The following is a 19353-nucleotide window of genomic DNA, read 5'->3' on the forward strand; positions in this document are numbered from 1 at the left end:
CGCCTCTCGCCTTCTCTGCCTCCAGTCAAGCCAGTCAACTGTACTCTGTTACCTGGGGGCAAAGGAAGCCACGTCAGCAAAGAACGCTCCAGCGTGTAGCTTCTTGGCCTGTTGCCCTTTTTGGCTTTGCACCAAACGTGAAAAACTAAAGCCAATTTCCGATGGATATCCAAATGCATGATCGAGTAATACAATATAATAGAATTATAGTATCTGCTTGCGTCGTTGCGTTGCGTGTATGGAGGAGAGCATCAGATTTGCAGGGCACCCGCGAAAAGCTATCGCTAACGACCGTTGCATTACATTGACAATATATCCTCCATCAGATTTGCTTTTTAACTTTGTTGTTGGATCACGCTTTTAGTTCTGAGAGGTGCTGTGTGATGTTCTTCTTTAACATCTGATGCCTCGACACGACTCCATGCCGATAGATCTCATCTCATACCGATATAGATTCCTACGTCGTTTCTTGTGTGTGTATATTATTACTCTCTCCGTTCCAAATTACACTTAATAATAGTACAATGCAAGATTATTAATTAAGAAAATTGTATATATAAAGAAGAAAATTGCAATAAGCTTAGCTTTTCCAAAGCATCCCCTTTGTCCTCTTAAATTTTAGCATAAAGTTACACGCACAAAATTCTCCGATTTGATTCTTTTGCCTTCCGTTTCAATGGTCTACAAAAATATCCCTCCCTGGGTCAGGTCAGCTGCAAACATATATTATCTTAATCGATGGTATTGTTCTTGACTTGAGTGCGCATAAAGCAAAGTAGCCATTTGGCCGGCCTGCTTACTTGCTGAATATATAAATAGCCTCCTGCCTGCGCATGGCCCTGCAGAGATCGATCGAGATGGGCCGTTATGCTTGGGGTGATTGTAAGCCCACGGCAACAATGCTGGCGGTTGTCGTCGTCTTCGCCGTGCTCAACACGCTCACAAAGATGGCCTTCAACCAAGGGATGCACACCACTGTGCTCATCACACTTCGCCAGCTCACTGCCTTCCTCTTCCTCGCCCCCATCGCCTACTTCCGAGAGAGGTATGCCTCTGTGCATCTGATTACTAATCGCTGGCTAGCTGTTTCAATTTATGAATTATGATCGATGATGATAGGAAGACAAGGCCTAAGCTGACACTGGAGATCTTTGTGTATCTCTTCTTCAGTGCAGTGCTTGGGTAAGTAAAAGTTCCCGGCCCATCACTGCTCATATATGCTTCCTGTGTTGTGCTAATCGATCGGCCTTCCTTGTTCTATGCATGTATAGCGCCTCACTTACCCAATGGCTATTCTTCGTGGGGCTACGGTACACTACAGCAACATTTGCATGTGCCTTCATCAACATGACTCCCATGTTCACTTTCCTTGTGGCACTTCCTTTTGGGTAATCCTTCACTACTACAGTAGTTTTTTTTTTTACTTCCTACTATACACCATGCATGTTAGTTGCTGTAACTAGTTAACGACTAGTGCAGGATGGAAAAACTAGACCTCAAGACTGGAGCCGGCATAGCAAAGGTGATTGGCACAACAGTAGGGTTCACAGGGGCAATCATCCTTGCACTGTACCAAGGCCCATCACTCACCAAACCCCAGCAACCAATGGAGCTCTCCACTATGGGTGTGGGCCATGGTCATGGTGCACATACATGGGTGACTGGGTCTGTGGCCCTACTTGCTGGCGCAGCATGTTGGTCCTTTTGGTTCATCCTCCAGTCAAGGCTGGGGAAGAAGTACCCAGCACTCTACTCTGGAAATGCCTTGATGTTCTTGCTCAGCTTCCTTCAGATGGCTGCTGTGGGGCTGGCTACAGAGAGGGACCTGTCAGTCTGGATCCTCAGAACCAAGCTTCAGATCATCACTGTGCTCTTTGTGGTAATAATTGGTTTTATTATTTATTATATAAGGGGGAAATTACATTTCTTGGTTAAAAAATTTGCCATTGCGTTCTCTTAGGGAATAATGGGCTCTGGAATTGGCTTTCTGGCCATGTCTTGGTGCATTGAGCAGAGAGGTCCAGTCTTCACCACTGCATTCACACCTCTGATACAACTTATAGCAGGTGCTATCAACATCGTCGCTCTGCATGAGCAGCTCCATGTTGGAAGGTAGACATCACCCTCATCTACTCCATCTGCAAATTAAAATCTGTTTCAATTTCAACATCACAGCTGGATTGTTCATTCCTCTGAAGCTAAAAAAAAAAGAGTAAATAATATGGTGTGCTTTGATTCTCCAGCGCCCTGGGCTCTGCTCTTGTAATTGCCGGGTTGTACTTCGTCCTCTGGGCAAAGACCAAAGAGGCATCAGATTCAGATGCTGCTCCATCCAGCAATGTACCGATGCCGGAACAAAAATCCAAGCAAGCAACACAACAACCAGAGGATGTATGATAGATAATCGTGCATAATGGAAATGGATACAAGAGATCTCAGAAAAAGTACTATTTTGTTCGATTTACTCCGTTTCCGGAAACAAGAGAAATCAGTTTACTTTTATTCTCGAGAAGAGAGACAAGTCAAGGTCTGCTTGTATGTGCTACGAACAGGTCTGTTGTCAAGTAAAATCCAAAAGACCTGAGTATCCATTGGGTCTGTAGTCCGGAACAACATACAACCATTGGACCTGTTGTACACCTTCCATGCGTCCTTTTTATCCCGGTTAATATTTAGCCTATGATTAAAGATTCACCAACCAAACTAAAGCTCAGACACTGGGGGGCTCACCAACCGGGACTAAAGAGCCCTTTTAGTCCCGATTGTAAACGCTAGTGGAAAAAAAAATACCCTCAACCTTTTATCCCGGTTGGAAACACCAACCGGGACTAAAGACCTCCCTTTAATCTTGGTTGGTGTTACCACCGGGACTAAATCTCTTGACCCTTTTATCCCGGTTGATAACACTAACTGGGATTAAAGATCCTCCTTTTATCCCCGACTAGGATAAAAGGGGGTCTTTAATCCCGGTTGGTATTTCCAACCTGGATAAAAGGATTCCCACGAGTTAATACAAAAGGATTGCATCCACTATATAGTTAGATGTGCTGTGTAGGTGGGATGGCAAGAAAGTTGCACGCGACGTGTGAGGTCGTGGGTTTGAATCCCATGCCTCCCAGGAATTTCTAATATTTTTTTGGCGCAAAATCATTTAGTCCCGATTAGTTTTACCAACCGGGATTAAAGAGGTCTTTAGTCCCGGTTGAGTAACCCGGGATTAAAGACCTCCTTTTTGTCTCGATTGCTTTATCCCGGATAGATTTTCGAAAGATTTGCTCCCTACCAAGCGGTAGTACGTAAAGAATGACTCCTAATGCAAGCGCTTTCACGGTGAGCAAACGACTTCTCTATTATGACCCATGGTACTTAAGTTACCTCCTAGAGGTAAGATTTCAAATGAATCTGTGCCACCGAATTTTTTAATCATTTTTAAAAAACAAATACATAAAAATAAGAAAATTTTTCCATACAGCTAAAATACATAGCACCTCTCACCTAAAAAAATACATAGCTCTTGGCAGTCTCACATGCATGTCACATGTTTGCTAAGCTCCACCTTTTCCGTGTCTCCTCCAGTTTATAACTGAAAAAAAAAGGCAGAGGCTGAAATTCATACGTTCCACTCAGATCCTATATAATCTGAACTCCGACGACCGAAATGCAAACCCCACATGCACAAGACCTAGTCATATAAGATTATTTTCCATTTGCTCCATATCTGACGACCATGTTTCTCCGTCTCCAACAAACCAACAACTAGCATCCATGCGCATGGTCAACCACACATACATTTCTTCTTCGTCTTGGTAGCCTTTCATTAATCCCTTCCGTCGTCTTAGTTATAGTGTTATGCTTGTCATCATGTTTACTACTAAAAGCAAAAGGTTTTCCTTCTTCCCCTGGTTGATTCCCCAGCTACCTAAAACATGCATGTGGCAAATGGATATGAATAATTACATCAAACCGTTTTCATATTGTTAATTCCAAGTCCACACCAGCCTCCGATCCAACACAGAGGGATAATTAAACATCAGTAAGGTAAATTCCCTCAGATTGTTTGGTCAAATTTTTTGATTGATTTAATTCATTCCCAGCTGCTTCTGGACTTATTGCTTCTGGATTTAATTCATATACAGGTAAATCAATAGAGATAGCTAGGAACTGGGCAAGGCGGTGATGAGTGGTGAGGTATTGGATTATACTGGTTGTGGTTGATCATCGATCTGAGGCGGACAATGCCAGCAGCATCAACATCCATGGTAATAGATTCATGGGGATCAAATACTAAAAGCATCCAATTCATAAGTGCATATGTAATCGCTCTTTTCCCATTTGCATTGCATGCATGTAAGTATATATAACAAAATGATCTTGGGATGCAGGATCCAGTGAGAAGGCTGATAATAATAGGCAAGTGCTGTTAATAATATTCATACTAGCAGTTGAAATAAAATAATGTTGTGTGGAGTGTGTTCACTCATAGGCAAGATTTGTCAACATCATTATATGCATGATTTGTACATGTTAATATCTAGGTGATGGTTGAGCAATGTATACGCCACTTAATTCTTGCTCTTGACCGCGTGCATATATGACCTAGCTAACAAAAGATGCGCAGCCTAACTGAAGTTTGAAATTTAAGGCCTGGATGCGCTTAGTTGTTGTTCATTCTCCGTTGGTAGTGTTTGAACTGTCTAACTAGCTCACTAGGTAGTAAATAAAGTACCAATGCAAGCTAGCTAGCTAGGTGCGTGATATAATATAATCTTTGGTCCTTCATGCGTATTCTCATCATATATTAAATCATGCAACAAGTACTTGCCTATCTAAATATATATATATACTAATTATTAACATGCATCGGTTGTCTTGATCGATCAATCGATCTGTTGTGAAATTAACTTGCGTCCACCATACTGGAACAGCTATTGGGAGGGATAGCTTTTTGAATGACTAGCTGGTGACTTATATACTAGCTCTTTTTGACATGCTTTGCTTGCTGTATATGTTGTCCACCCTAACCAAACTCTGCCGGTGCTCACTAACTCACTCCCATCCTGCCCATTGCATAGATGATATGATGCAACGACTTATATAAATTGATTCAAGATACAACGGACAAGAAAGGAAAGCAGATAGAGAGTTTTCCCTCCTCCTCCTCCTCCTGTTGCTGCTTGAATGATAATAGGCACGGATTGGCCAGGCAACAATCCAACTGTTTCATGATACGCATATATAATAGACGGATCTGCTATCGATGAGAAAAGCAGATGGAGAGTTTTCCCCCCTCCTCCTACTGCTGCTGCTTGAATGATAATAAGCACGGATTGGCCAGGCAACAATTCAACTGTTCCATGATACGTATATATAATAGACGGATCTGCTATCGATGAGAAAAACAGATGGAGAGTTTTCCCTCCTCCTCCTCCTCCTGCTTGAATGATAATAGGTACGGATTGACCAGGCAACAATCCAACTGTTTCATAATACGTATATATAATAGACGGATTTGCTATCAACGAGGAAAGCAGATAGAGAGTTTTCCCTCCTCCTCCTACTAGTATAGGGTATACAGACATGGCTTAATAAGACTGCCCTGCACTTACGCAAGTGCTATTCAGGTATACTAGCTAGGCAAGCTGTCACTGATCGAATTGGACTAGTAGCCATTGCATTATATTGCGTCCATCGTATGTATCCACCATGCGCGATAGGCAGTTGAGCTAGCTATATATATATGGGCATCGATCATCTGCCGCCTGGGCTGCAGGGATACATACCTTCTTCTTCTTCAGAGGTGGAGGAGGAGGCGGTGGTGATCAGCATGGCCACCGTGGAGGAGGGTGAGAAGAAGACGCCGACGCCGACGATGGCTTCGTCGTCGTGGTCCATGGAGGCGGTGATGCTGCCGGCGAGCATGGTGCTGGTGCAGGCCTTCACCATGGGCGCCCTCCTCCTCTCCAAGCTCGCGCTCAACGTCGGCATGGAGCCCTTCGTCCTCCTCGCCTACCGCAACCTCATCGGCGCCATCATCGTCGCTCCCTTCGCCTTCTACTTCGACAGGTACGCTAGCTCCAACTGTGTGCAACTTATTATTATTAACTTCAATTCATGCATGCTCATAGTACTATGCTTTGGATCCTATGCTTATATATGTGTGTAAGTTTGCTCTAGTTCATGTTAATAGTTTTTTCAAACATACCACTGCAAGAGCAATTACAATCTTCCACGCACAGAAGTTTCTATTTTGAAATGGACAGTAGTTTGTAGTCTTATGTTAGTTATCTACTACCATCACTGTTGGTAATAATACTATATATGTTGCTGCCAATTTGTTAAAACTGGTTGTAAAAACAAGAAATGAATACTTGAAAACTATCGGCCACTAAAAAAAAAGATTATGAGGACCCTTGTATTGTACTCCCAGTACAGTATGTGTGTGCATACTATATATGATAACATGCATGATGCATTGCATCGGCCAACCGACCAGGGGTTGCATCACCGTTGTGCTATGCCGGCGCAGTTGCGTTTGCGTCTGCTGCCTGCTGCCTGCTTTGTTATGAAAATGCATAGCGCACTGCATGCCTTGTCTTGAGAAGCAAAATGGAAACTGAAACACGTACACATCCTCTATACACATATAGGTTCACGTGCAAATGCCTAAAATATGCCAGACGCTACCATGACTTTTAGCTATTTTCGGAGGGAGGAGAATAACTGATTTGGTTACGTTACGTGAACGTGAGCAATGCAATATAATGCAAGAAGCTAGCTAGTTTCAGGCTTTCAGCATGTGCCTGCTCATATCGATCTGAAGGCAACAAGGCATGGGACAGACCGATGTGCCGTGCTGCCATGGTGCTGTGGTGTAGCGGCAGTTGTGGCATTTGCTTCCTTCATTCGGACGATATGATGGAGACAGAATACAATTGAATCCATAGCTGTTACAGGCAGACAAGGATGCATGCTGTTCCAGATGCTAATCTTGCTTGCCTGCCTGCCTCTAACAAACAACTTGGCTTTATATTGTAATAAATAAAAATCAATACATAACACAAAGCAATATTGCATATGCAGGGGGATGTTGCGCAAGGTGAACCTGCGGGTGTTTGGCTGGCTGTCGATCAGCGCGCTGCTGGGGATCGTGCTGGGGATAGGTCTTTACTACTACGGCCTGCGCGCCACCACCGCCGCCTACTCCGTCAACTTCCTCAACCTCATCCCGATGGTGACCTTCACCATGGCGGTGGTGCTCCGGCAGGAGAAGCTGGCGGGGCGGATGAAGATGGCGGGCACGGCCATCTGCGTGGGCGGCACCATGGTTGCCAGCCTCTACAAGGGCCCCCTGCTGCGCCCGCCGTGGCCCACGCACATGCTCCGGCACCACCCCGCCGCCACCGTGCCCGCGGCCCACCACAACATGGGCCTGGGCACCGTCTACCTCTGCGGCAGCTGCGTGGCCTACGCGCTGTGGTTCATCGTGCAGGCCCGGGTGGGCAGGGAGTTCCCCTGCAAGTACCTCTCCACCGTGCTCGCCTGCGTCTCCGGCACCCTGCAGGCGCTGCTCATCGGCGCCGCCGTCACCTTCTTCCAGGCCGGCGGCGGCTCGGCGGCGTCGTGGCGGTTGGGCTGGAACCTGCAGCTCGCGGCCGTCGTGTACATGGGGGCCTTCAACACGGGCGCCACCTTCTGCCTCATGTCCTGGGCCATCGCGCGCCGGGGGCCCATCTACCCGTCCATGTTTAACTCGCTGTCGCTGGTGGCCACCACGGTGCTGGACTCGCTGCTGCTGGGCACCCTCGTCTCCGTCGGCAGCCTGCTGGGTACACTCCTTATCGTCGTCGGCCTCTACGTGTTCCTCCGGGGAAAGGCCACCGAGGTACACCAGCAGCAGCAGCAGCAACCGCCGGCCGCCGGCGACGACCATGGCCCCGCCACCACCACTCGGGGCCAGTTAGATTTGGAAGGTCCAGGGTGAAAATTATGACAAATATGAAATGTTATCAAGAAATATTTAAATGTATCTAAAAGTAATATTCATATCAAATTATTTATACATATTATCTTAAAAGTTTCTTCTAATATTTCTCGATGCAAAGTCACTTACGATAGGGTTGATGTCAATCTCATCCAACAATGTTAGCATCGACGTTGATGTTAACATTTTCTTCCTGATTCCCATTAGTTGGTTCATCCACAACAACTACTGCCAACTCATTTGGTTTCGTCAAAGTGCCTGTATTACTCTCAGGAACTTGATTACTCTTGTAAAATTTATCCATAGCTCCTCTATGTGATTCTATCAACTAGTCCACACGTCTTTTCCTTTTCCTTTTCTCGTTACCTGATTCATATTTTCTAGACAACATGATATCCCACATTGCTGAAATTATTATATATACACAATAGTTGTAAATCAGTTGAGATTAAATAACTTGTGACAGTGAATTAATAATTAATGGTATGGAGAATTGGGGAATTGGCAATCGAATCACCTGATCACAGAAGCGAATTGACGATCTCCTATTTGATCTCCGCCCGTCCGCCGTTCCACCGAGGGGCAGCGGGCGTGCGATGCGAGCGGGAGAGAGGACCAGAGGCAGGATGAGGCGATAGGGAATTAGGGATGAGGGGGTGCGGTAGATGAATTGGGTTCTTTTTTTAACCATGAAGTGGGCCCACCTTAATGTCACCTTTTACTATGAACCATTGTGCGCGGATCAGTAACAAAGGCTATCTTTTTCTAGACCCCCACCTTAGGGCATGTTTGGTTTGAGTTGCTTATTTGGAGTTGCTTATTTTTAGTCTAGCTGTTTGGATACCCTTGCTTATGAGCATTGAATGAGGTGGACATTGTCATATTTGCCCCTTGTGTTGCTACCCCTCTTTGCCTCCCACCCTTCTTCTTTCCTGCACACGACCAAATCGTCGGTGTCTCCCACCCTTCTTCTTTCCTGCACACGACCAAATCCGCAGGGCCGGCGGTGGGCAGGGAGCAGTAGCAGGTGGCCGGCGACGGCGATGGGGTGGGAGCGGTGGGCGAAGGCCGCCGACGGCGGCGGGACGGGAGCGGCGGGCCGGGGCGTGAGCGGCGCGTCGGGGCGGGGCTGGAGTGGCGGGCGGAGGCCGCCGGTGGCGAGAGCGGGGGATCGGGCGATGGGAGCGGGGGATCCGGCGATGGGGGAGGGGAGAGAGAGAGAGAGAGAGGAGTAGAGTGCGTTGAATGAGGGTAGGAGGTGTAAAGTACACCTTTTAGTCCCCATAAGCAACCATAAACAACCCAAGAGTTGCTTATTTGCTTATAATAAGCAACCCCATAAGCAAGAGTGATTGGTTTCATAAGCAACTTATTTGCTTATTTTAAGTTGCTTATGCATAAGCAACTCAAACCAAACAGGCCCTTAATACTATTTGGACTTATCTCTTACCGTTACTACGCCCTAACCCCCTCCTGCGGGCCGGCCCTACTGCTTGTGCTAACAACGCCGCCGACGAATGCGTCTAGCTAGCTTACCCATTCATTGGATCATATTATTGATGATGATACATATAGATTTATATATACAGACACACATTCTCGTTGGGAATCTTTATTATATTAAGCCATGCATGTTGTTTTGTATACTGCTATAACCAATAATGTAGTGCATTATTGTTGCTCATTATTCAGTTTAATTTGCTGTGTACTCTTGTATTGTATTCATGTGTTGCTAGCTTTATAAGCGCAGCAGTGTTCATCCCAAAATGAGATGACGGCATGCAACTTCTAGTTTTATTTGGGTTTTATGCTATTTCCAACCTTTATTCATCTCCTGTAAAAATAAAACGCTTCCGTTCCGTCGGTGGTCCTCCTTGTGGGCCGTGCACTGCAGGCCCGGCCGCGTGGCGGTCCCCACCTCGTTTCCGCTGCTGTCGTGGTCGTCGGGGAGCCCGCCGATCCACGTGTCGGTATCTGGCTGGGTGGTCCCGTCGCACCGTACTCCTGTGGGTCCCGCACGCAAGCAATAGCCTCCTGCCACGTCGGCGCGCCCTGGTGGCATACTGGCATGGGCACGCTTTCCCCTGTTGGTCTCCTACCACGGAGTCTCTCTCCCACCTTTTGGATGCTGCCAATGGCCAGGGTTCGGTTTTTTTTCCTTTCCTTTTCTATTTCGAGATCGAGGCCAACTTTAGTTAGGGAATCCCGTCAGCAGCCCAGTTCTCAAGTGCCGCTCCCGTCTGTCCCATCCTTATCATCACGTCAACCAATGGCCTAATGACTAATAGCCTAATGTCTCGGATGTTTTCCTTGACCGAAGCTAGCCGTTTCTATAATTTTTTATTTCAGATTCGTTTAATTAGCTGCCTGTTATTGGATACGTCAGATGTTCCCTTATTTTTATACCCACTGTACTCTGAATCTTTTAATTTGCTACAAGCACACATGCTCTTCCTTTTTCCCGTTTGGGATGCAAGTTTATTTCCTCGAGGTAGACGTCTGAGTCGACAGAGAACTCATCCACACAAATAATTCAGATCTCAAAATAAAAAGAAAAAAAGGAATGAGAATGAGTTTAGGGATTATTCATCGAGAACTACTCATTAGGTGCTCACTTGTCTAAACGACAAAAACAGAAGGTTTTATTTCTTAGCAAGCATAGCTTGTGGCCTAGTAATGGAGAGCTCCACGCTATACAACGATCTACAAATTACTTGACTCGATATCCCTTGGGTACAATATGCATGCACACTTAGCTTCTTGAAATTAAGAGCTTCTTGAAAAGAATTAAGAGCTTCTTGAAAAGAATTAAGTGTGGCTGGGCAACAAGGAATTGAAGGAGAATCAAATTAACAAATGAATATAATGATACTGGGCAAGTACTCTAGCCAGGTAGGCAGATACTACTGTAAATGGGTTGGTGGTGGTGGTAGTGCGGAGCTGGCCAGCCAGGTGTTGCCATTTGTGGTTCCTCCGACCCTTTCCTTTCTAAGTAATAAAAACTGCCCCTTTCCTTCTTTCTCCAGTTTTTTCTCCAAATCGCATCCCTTCCTTGCAAATAAAATCCCCAACGCTACCAGATTAAGGGGGCGTTTGGATGTCAGGGGCTAAACTTTAGCCCTGTCACATCACACATTCGGATGCTAATTAGAAGGACTAAATATGAGCTAATTACAAAACTAATAGCAGAACCCCTAGGCTAAATCACGAGACGAATCTATTAAGCCTAATTAATCCATCATTAGCGAATGGTTACTGTAGCACCACATTGTCAAATCATGGACTAATTAGGCTTAATAGATTCGTCTCGCGATTTAGCCTAGGGGTTGTGCAATTAATTTTGTAATTAAACTATGTTTAATGCTCCTAATTAGTGTCCAAACATCCGATGTGACAGGGGCTAAAATTTAGCCCCTCCCTGCCAAACACCCCCTAAGCCCGGCCGGCTGGCACTCCCCTCGATTCGCCGCTACCTGCGTCGTACGGCAGATCCATCACCCTTCCATCCCACCCGATGGTGACCACGGCGGCGGCGCCCGACGGAGACGTCGACCAGCGGCAGCAGATCCTGCCGGCGGAAGCCAGCAAAAAGAAGGGCCGCCGCGGCCGACGCGAGATGCGCCGGATCGAGGACACCACCAGCCGCCAGGTCACCTTTTCCAAGCGCCGGAGCGGCCTCCTCAAGAAGGCGTACGAGCTCTCCGTCCTGTGCGACGCCGAGGTCGCGCTCATCGTCTTCTCCCCGCGCGGCCGCCTCTACCAGTTCGCCTCCGCCACCGAGTACGCCCTCCCTCCCTCGCTCGCTCCATTATTCGCCTGCCCTAGCCCTAATGGCATCATCACCCGTTCCGTACGTCCGCTTCCCCATAAATATATAGATTGCTAACATGAGCTTGGGTTGATTCCAAGATTAATCGACCAAGCACAGTACATGAAATAAAATGCATCTGCACACACTGTGAACTGATCAATTATCATGGATATTCTCTCTCCTTTTTATTTTCCCAAGTACTTTAGATATTATTACATTCCGGTACGGTAGATCCACATACATATTATTTCTTGGACTTTAGATATTATATATTACAGCACTGATATATAGATACATACGCACTGCACAGACTACCGGGAAAAGAGAATCCTGACTTTGAACAATATGATGCTAGCTCCAAAATACCTAGTTGTAGATTTGTTTTCATTTTCTCGCTTGATTTTTCATTTCCCCCATTTTTCAAGCAGGCTTAAAAGGTATATAAGCCTCTCAATACAGTCCCAAGAAACACACCGGCCTCTTCCTGTGTTAACTGTACAACATATATATATTCTCTGAAAAACCTTATGAATTGGATTAGTTAACCTCCATTTCGTTAATTAGTGGCAATCCATGCATGTATCTAACTGTATATACTGCTATGCATATATAAGCATGGAAAAACTTATTTTTCTGGTCACTAGTAGTACATGAAATACAGTGAAGAAACACTGTCTCTCTCTCTCTCTCCTGTCCTTGCTCTCTTTTGCATCATTGTGCAAAGATCCTTTAACTGCAGCACATAATAATTCCACCTCTCAAGAGGAAAAGAATGTATGTAAAACAAAAGGAATAGCCAAGGACGGTGTCCATCAATTATTCACTCCCATAATATGCACTTTGGCATTTTTTTCCCCTAATAGTGCAGAATTCATCAATATGTGTAAATGTATCATTTCCCTTAATTAGATAATGAAGGTTTACCGTATGCTATTTTGTTCTATTTCTTCAAACCACATGCTGTTCACAAATGTATCAAATTAGATAAATGTAAGGTACGAAGGATCAATGGTAATTGACTAACGGTGACCATATATGTGGTCTTATGAAAGCCAAACCAATGAAAACAATAATGGACAATATGCACGACCATTAGCAGCAATAAAACTGAATCTCAGTCAAGTTCAATAAAAAGATTCTAAGGGCTAAGGGAATCTAGTTAGCTCATGTACGTATTCTTGCAAAAAAAAAAGAAAATTAAGCAATTAGTATATTTTTATTATATTTTCCAGGATTTTTTGAGAACACGGTGATTTCCTTCAATCATGTTATGGTGAACTCACTATATATTTCAAACACTATTAATGTGCTAATGTGGATTATTTGAGAAAAAGGGGAGCTCTAGGTGGATCTTTATCCATGGTTAATTTTTCTTTTCGGTTTACACATGGCAGCCAATGTATGCATGAAAGACAGAAAGTACACGAGGAGTTGATCTGCCAGAGACCAACGTATCTAACTATCTATGGTGCACAAGTCATTAGTAACCCGACTACTGTATATAGGCACAAAAGCATGATAATGCATGCGTTTTAGCCTCTACAAAAATATGCACAATCAGAATTATTTCCCAGTTCTTTGTTTTGAAATTAAAAGAGCTCTTCTAATTAAGGGTTTTGATCCAGCAGGAAAAATATATATATTTTTGTTCGATTAGGGGATATTAAGACATACGAGTTAATAATCTTAGAAAGATAAAATCAAATACTTCCACGGCACCGGGTGAACAAGAAAAATGTTAATCATACTGTGTTGAGATTTTGGTATACAATTGTTTGCTGTGGCCATCCTACTCACCTATATATATAGATGACCTATATGTTTTACACCTAAAAAAATAAAAATAGCTATCCTTAAGGATCATTATGCGTGACTTGCATTGTTCTCTCATATTGTCTGTCTGTGTTCATAAAAAAACTGCTACAGTTAGGATTAGCTTAGTAGCCAGTAACTTAGGCCAACATATGCAGAGGTCATTTGTGAAATTATGTACATACTCAAGTGGTTTCTTTTATATACCATTTTAATTAACTCCTAAGTTTAATTATCTCTTTATTAAAATAGAACTTTTAGAATCCGTACATAGATTGATACCTGATACTAATGTTAGGCAAGACGGATCTCTATAAAATCACATGCGTCATTATGACTTTGTTGACCCTTGTGATATATCATGTATTTGATTCTCTCTTGGCTATATTATATCTTTTGCACAATAAGAGTGTTGGACGATACTTAGCTGAATTATATTGATATTGCCCCATAAATATATGTGTTGTGCATTTTTATATTGAGGTTCTATCATGTAGTATGGATAGAGTGCAATATCTATAGATAAGAGTGTACCATTCTTGAATGAACTCAGAAGTTAGAAACAACATCTCATATCATCTGTTGACTAAATTTGACATAATTATTTTAAGAGACTGAATGAAAGGTGCATATAATGTATTCTCTCAAATTGTGTTTGAAAACTTTTTTGTGTTATTATAAAAAAGCAAGAAAATCAGTGGGATCTTGAATCTTAAATCCGAAACATTTATTTGGTGTGAGGCATGGGCATACACCCCTACCTAGCGTATTTCACCTTCAACTTGAGTCTATTTTTTCAAATCACCTAGTTCCTCTAGTTTGGTCAAGTTTTTATTTATTTATTTGGTTTACCAGAAACATATATATACCTACACGGCTGAAATGTTTATCCATGCACATGACAAGATCATTTTCACCTGAAAATATGATTGGGTCCCTTTGAAGATGGTGTTAGTTTACTGTCAACATATCTACTGAAGTTGTAGCACTGTCATATATACGTACAGACATTTTCTTACAACTCAAGTATAACTCAAAGACGGGAAGGTTAAAACCGTTGGGATGGTGTCTCTTAGATTATTCTTATTTAAATGCGCATGGTTACTGAGTTGTAGGCAAGTGGTGGTATATGGAGCAGTTCTCTTATTGATCCAACCAATGAGAATATCTAGTAACACTTGGAACAATTCTCAGCTTGCAGAATACAATTGATCGCTACCTGAACCACACCAAAGGCACACCTACAAATGAAAAAGTTCATGAACCAGGTGTAGAGGTACACCCAATCCAATCCTTTCCCTCCCTCGTTAAATTATGTTCACATGTCACATCTCATATATATGTTTGTTAGGTTACTTTTATCAGTTGCATCAAATAAATAAACTTTTTTCATCTAATGCATAAATATCCAAAAATGAGCAAGAAGTATGCACAACATGTAGTATCATGTCATTGCAATCTGCATGCACATTGTCTTCTCCGTGACAATACACACACACACACATAATTCTCAGTCCTGAATTGATTTGTGTGCGTGTGATGTTTATATGTACACAGAAGTGGAAATATGAGGTTACAACGTTGGGACAGAAGATAGACGCAATTGAGGCATACAGGAGGTGATGACAGCTGGCAGCTCTTGCTTTTAGAAATGAGAAGGAAAATCATATCAAGCTGATGTTAGGAATATCATTGTAAGCAATACAATTCATTGTATGTGTGCAGGAAGCTGCTTGGGGAGAGCCTTGGATCTTGTTCAATTCAGGAGCTACAGGAACTGGAGTTGCAGTTGGAGAAGAGCCTAAGCAGCATCAGGCAAAGGAAGGCAAGCAAAAGCAAAGTTATTTTGCTAGCTAGCTGTTCCTAGCTAGTGCTTGTTGCAGCATATTGCATGATCTAAGTTAATGATACATACATACAGTCATCACTGATGTTTATTGAAATTTGCTTTATCTATGGATGCTGAGCAGCAAAAGAAGCTGATGGATCAGATTTTGGAGTTGAGGGAGAAGGTATGTATGTATGCTATTGAGCATGTGCATGCACCAAATCCTTGAGATATATACAAAACTAATTAATAAGAAAGTGTTTCTGTATACGCAGGAGCAGAAACTCTCGAAGGAGAATGCGATGCTCCGCGATCAGGTACGTATATAACGAGAGTAATATGAAATAATCGATGTTTAATTCATCGACTATATGTGCGTGCAGAATGTTGTAGGTGCTTTATTGGGAAAAAAGGAAGGTAATTAATTTGTGGCAAATTAAAGTAGTAGGTCATTGACTGATCCATGTACTGCGTATACGTCGTGTGGTTGTACCAGCAGTGTAAAGCCCTGCCTCTGCTGGAGCTGAATGATAAGGGCCGTGTGGATGCTGCTGCTGGTGGTGGCGAAGAAGAAGAGGATGATGTGCGCATGGAGGACGTGGAGACGGAGTTGGCCATCGGAATCGGAAGGAGACGGCCGAGTAATACTAGTGTTGGCGACGATGCATGAGAGCTAGCGCATGATGATGACTAGCAATCAATCAACTGATCGATGATGATGTATTTATATATGCATGTATGCCCCCGTGCTCTTGGATTAAGATATACATACGTGTTGATAAAGAAGAGGACACGGTCTCTGGTCGATGAATAACATATTTTGCATGCTGGGGATGCATACGTATTCTGGTTGCAGTCATTTGTTTATAAACACCTCCTACAAATAACTATTTGGTATCACCTCCTACGTACGCTGGCTGTTTGTTCATGCCTCCAACATCAAGAGGAAACTTTTTACTAATTAACTTTTACTGCTAAGTTATATTTCTATCTGGGCACAGATAATTATATATTAATGTGCAGCTTTGGTGGTGTTTCCCACCCAGTAGAGCATATTTTTCAAGTGGAATGGAATTACATGAAGGCCCAGTGCGGTGGTGGCGGCAGCCTGCCTGCCTGCCGGGGAAAGGCCCTCTCTCAAAGATAGTGCGGCCCACAAGGCATACGGGGCCCACGGAACAGCGAGTGTGCCATCCATTTGGTTTGGCCACGTGCTGCGGTGGCTTCCCGATCCCGCCATCCCTCACGCGCCCCCCACGTGCCTTGGATGGCCCACTGGCCAGGGACAGCGGCACAAGGGAAAGGGAAAATCCGCCTCGATTTCCTCGACGCCAAGCAACCCCCGTCTCCTTCTTCCCCATCTCTCCTATCTCCTCTCCCTCCGAGTCTGGTGCTCCCCGAGACGACGGATCGCCCGCCCAGATCCCCAGCTCCCTGCACCAAGGAGCCACCGGTCGCTGCTCGATCCACATCCCTCGCCGGCCTCCAAGCAGGTACCGTCTCCTAACTGATTCCGCCTCGTTTCCTCTTTCAATTTCGCCCGGATCTGCTTCTACCTCCATTCGGATCGGAGGCTAGCTCTGCAATTCCACCCTGCGGGGGTTGCCTCGTGTGCCACAGTTTTACTTACCCGAATCGTGTTTCCTCTAATTTAATTCTGCGGTGCAATTGCTTTGGTCAATTGCTGCCCAATTGCTTGATTTGATCCGGCAGGCAGGCGGAAAAATTGGCCCCTAGGAACGATTAGCAATTCACCTCTCTTTGCCCTAGAAAACATCCCCCCTGCTGAATCTGTTACCAGTCTCAGATCGCTTCCTTTGCAGGACAAAATTCATCTCATGTTGACTGCCTTAATTTAGTTTAGGACCACTCGATTAATATGCTGCACTGGTCCGTGATTTCTAGTCCAGGTACTTGCAAATTCCCGATTACCTTCTTAATAATATTCTCACAAGACCGACCACACAGATGCAAGGTCCAATTTTAGCATTTCACTAGATTTAGCAATTTCCTTCATTCGCAATACTACCGTTTTTTACAAACAATTGGGTCTCTGCTGTAAATAAAATTTACAATTCATGATCTCAACCAAATTAAGCTTATTTCTCCTCTCTTGCCACAGTGAAGGATCCTTATGAGCTGGTTGGCTGGGGCTCTACTCCAATTCTGGTGCTACTAAGATGGGTCAGGACCTGCTCAGCAACAAAGTTGGGACAAGACTAACCGTAGATGAAATAGCAGGCGCCTACCATTTCTCGCTCCTGCTCTCCCCTGTTGTTTCCTTCTGGGATTGCATCTTCCGCAAGATAAGATACTCATTCAGACCTGAGTGGGTGTAGCATCCTGCCCGCGCTCAACCCCCCTCTCTTTTAGCAGTAGCTGGTTTGCAAATAAATAGACGGGTGGGGGCTCTTAGGAAACCACCTAGCAAGGAGTCCAAAACAATGAACTTTGAAGGTTTTGTCTTTCCCTAATTATATATAGTAGCTGGTAGAGGAGTTTAGCTGGGAATAGTAAATAGCAGGCACAGTTGACATGGACAAGGCTATCATGAGCAATCAGGCAGGCAAAGTCTTGAAGAAAGGAAAAAAGAAACAGGCCAAGGATGAACTGGATCGCCAGAAGCAGGCCGAGAAGAAGAGGCGTAGGCTAGAGAAAGCGCTGGCAAACTCGGCTGCCATTATCTCAGAGCTCGAAAAGAAGAAGCAGAAGAAGAAAGAAGAACAGCAAAGGCTGGACGAGGAAGGTGCTGCGATAGCTGAAGCAGTCGCTCTTCATGTTCTCATAGGTGAAGACTCCGATGAACCCTGCCACTTGATGCTAAACAAGCACAGAAGGTGCAACCATTGGGATCCCTCGGCTGGCTTTGAATTCACTGTCGATGCACAAGCCACTGATATTTATCCTTCAGATGGACTGATATGCGCCAGCCATGCCACATTTGCTCCCAAAGGGAGGTGGGCTGATTGGGGGATTGGCCAGCCAATGCCATCTTGGGGAGAAGTGAGGGACCTCCAAGGTCCGTACTATCAAGGAACATTCCATCAGTCAGTTAACTGCCCTGGTTTCATAGCAGCCCAAGCAGTGTCGTCGTTGAAGATCAGAGAAGACTCGTCAGAAATCACCTCTCCAAGCCAAGGAGCAGCGGCTGCAACTGTAGTTAACAGGATGCTTGGTGGCACCAACAGGCTCAACCTTTACAGAGAGATATAAAAATACACTTTGTCATAGGATTGTATATAGTCACCAAACAGAAAGTGTTGACTACGTTGCCTGCAATATATAGTCTTCTGGTTTCCAAAGGAATGGATAGAACATCTTGTTTGCTGTTTTGTGAGTCTAAAAGGATAATTTGTATCAGTTAACATTGGTATTGTAATGAACGTATATGGTTTTGATTCCCGTTGCTTATCTTGCAAAAAGTGTTGAGACTTGGATTGCTGCTGTATATTTTCTCTCTGGTATGCTGTATCCTTCAGTACTCTCGCTGATTGCTTATCTTGGGTATGTTATATGAGCAGGCAGATTTAGGTGTTACATTGCTTCAGGCTTGTCAAAAGATTGCCTGCAGATTTGTGGGCCTGATAATTATTACTATATGTGAAAAATTCCTGTGTACCAATTATCTATCGCTGTATCGTGGCTTATTTGTGAGAATCGGAGTACCAGATCAACTTTTGGAGGAGAAGAGGAAGTTGCTCCCTGAGATGAGATGGCGGTCCAGCGAGCGACAAACAGGAAACCCAAGCTCTGGTCCAGATTGAAGAATTTCCTTGCCAAGCATAGCATAGTTTTCCCGAGTGCAGTTGCACATTCTACATCTGTACCGGGAGCTTGCAATGAAGCAAGCTCATGTCAGCTTTATCTTGTAGCCTTGTACATGTACTAGGTGGGATGTTGAAATGGTGATGTCCCCCCTGA

General features: G+C 44.3%; 4 protein-coding genes across 9 annotated transcripts; all 4 read left to right on the forward strand.

Moving 5' to 3' along the window:
- Positions 1-792: 792 nt before the first annotated feature.
- Positions 793-2639, forward strand: LOC101763949 (WAT1-related protein At3g30340). Of its 2 annotated transcripts, XM_022823275.1 has the most exons (6): positions 795-1045; positions 1120-1182; positions 1272-1388; positions 1480-1879; positions 1961-2112; positions 2244-2639. In XM_022823275.1, the coding sequence occupies exons 1-6, from the start codon at positions 834-836 to the stop codon at positions 2395-2397; spliced, it is 1098 nt and encodes a 365-aa protein (XP_022679010.1). In that variant the 5' UTR covers positions 795-833; the 3' UTR covers positions 2398-2639. The 2 variants fall into 2 exon arrangements, with proteins under 2 accessions (XP_012702408.2, XP_022679010.1); XM_012846954.2 differs by lacking the exon at positions 1120-1182 and having other exon boundaries at positions 793-1045.
- A 2903-nt stretch (positions 2640-5542) lies between these two features.
- On the forward strand, positions 5543-8300 carry LOC101773415 (WAT1-related protein At5g64700-like). The gene is made up of 3 exons (XM_004954498.2): positions 5543-6063; positions 7081-7902; positions 8255-8300. The coding sequence occupies exons 1-3, from the start codon at positions 5738-5740 to the stop codon at positions 8298-8300; spliced, it is 1194 nt and encodes a 397-aa protein (XP_004954555.2). The 5' UTR covers positions 5543-5737.
- A 2691-nt stretch (positions 8301-10991) lies between these two features.
- On the forward strand, positions 10992-16287 carry LOC101764360 (MADS-box protein SOC1). 4 transcript variants are annotated; one of them, XM_022824656.1, is made up of 8 exons: positions 10992-11067; positions 11419-11761; positions 14799-14880; positions 15162-15223; positions 15330-15429; positions 15575-15616; positions 15691-15749; positions 15929-16106. In XM_022824656.1, the coding sequence occupies exons 2-8, from the start codon at positions 11496-11498 to the stop codon at positions 15957-15959; spliced, it is 642 nt and encodes a 213-aa protein (XP_022680391.1). In that variant the 5' UTR covers positions 10992-11067; positions 11419-11495; the 3' UTR covers positions 15960-16106. The 4 variants fall into 4 exon arrangements, with proteins under 4 accessions (XP_022680391.1, XP_022680395.1, XP_012701694.1 ...); XM_022824660.1 differs by having other exon boundaries at positions 10996-11067; positions 15932-16287; XM_012846240.2 differs by having other exon boundaries at positions 11000-11067; positions 15708-15749; positions 15929-16287.
- Positions 16288-16742: 455 nt separating this feature from the next.
- Positions 16743-18880, forward strand: LOC101765570. Of its 2 annotated transcripts, none has more exons than XM_004951140.3 (2): positions 16743-16925; positions 17555-18880. In XM_004951140.3, the coding sequence occupies exon 2, from the start codon at positions 17968-17970 to the stop codon at positions 18643-18645; it is 678 nt and encodes a 225-aa protein (XP_004951197.1). In that variant the 5' UTR covers positions 16743-16925; positions 17555-17967; the 3' UTR covers positions 18646-18880. The 2 variants fall into 2 exon arrangements, with proteins under 2 accessions (XP_004951197.1, XP_022678510.1); XM_022822775.1 differs by having other exon boundaries at positions 16754-16925; positions 17560-18880.
- Positions 18881-19353: the final 473 nt, after the last annotated feature.

The sequence above is a fragment of the Setaria italica genome, chromosome I (assembly GCF_000263155.2).
Source record: "Setaria italica strain Yugu1 chromosome I, Setaria_italica_v2.0, whole genome shotgun sequence".
In the NCBI taxonomy this organism is placed as follows: Eukaryota; Viridiplantae; Streptophyta; class Magnoliopsida; order Poales; family Poaceae; genus Setaria; species Setaria italica.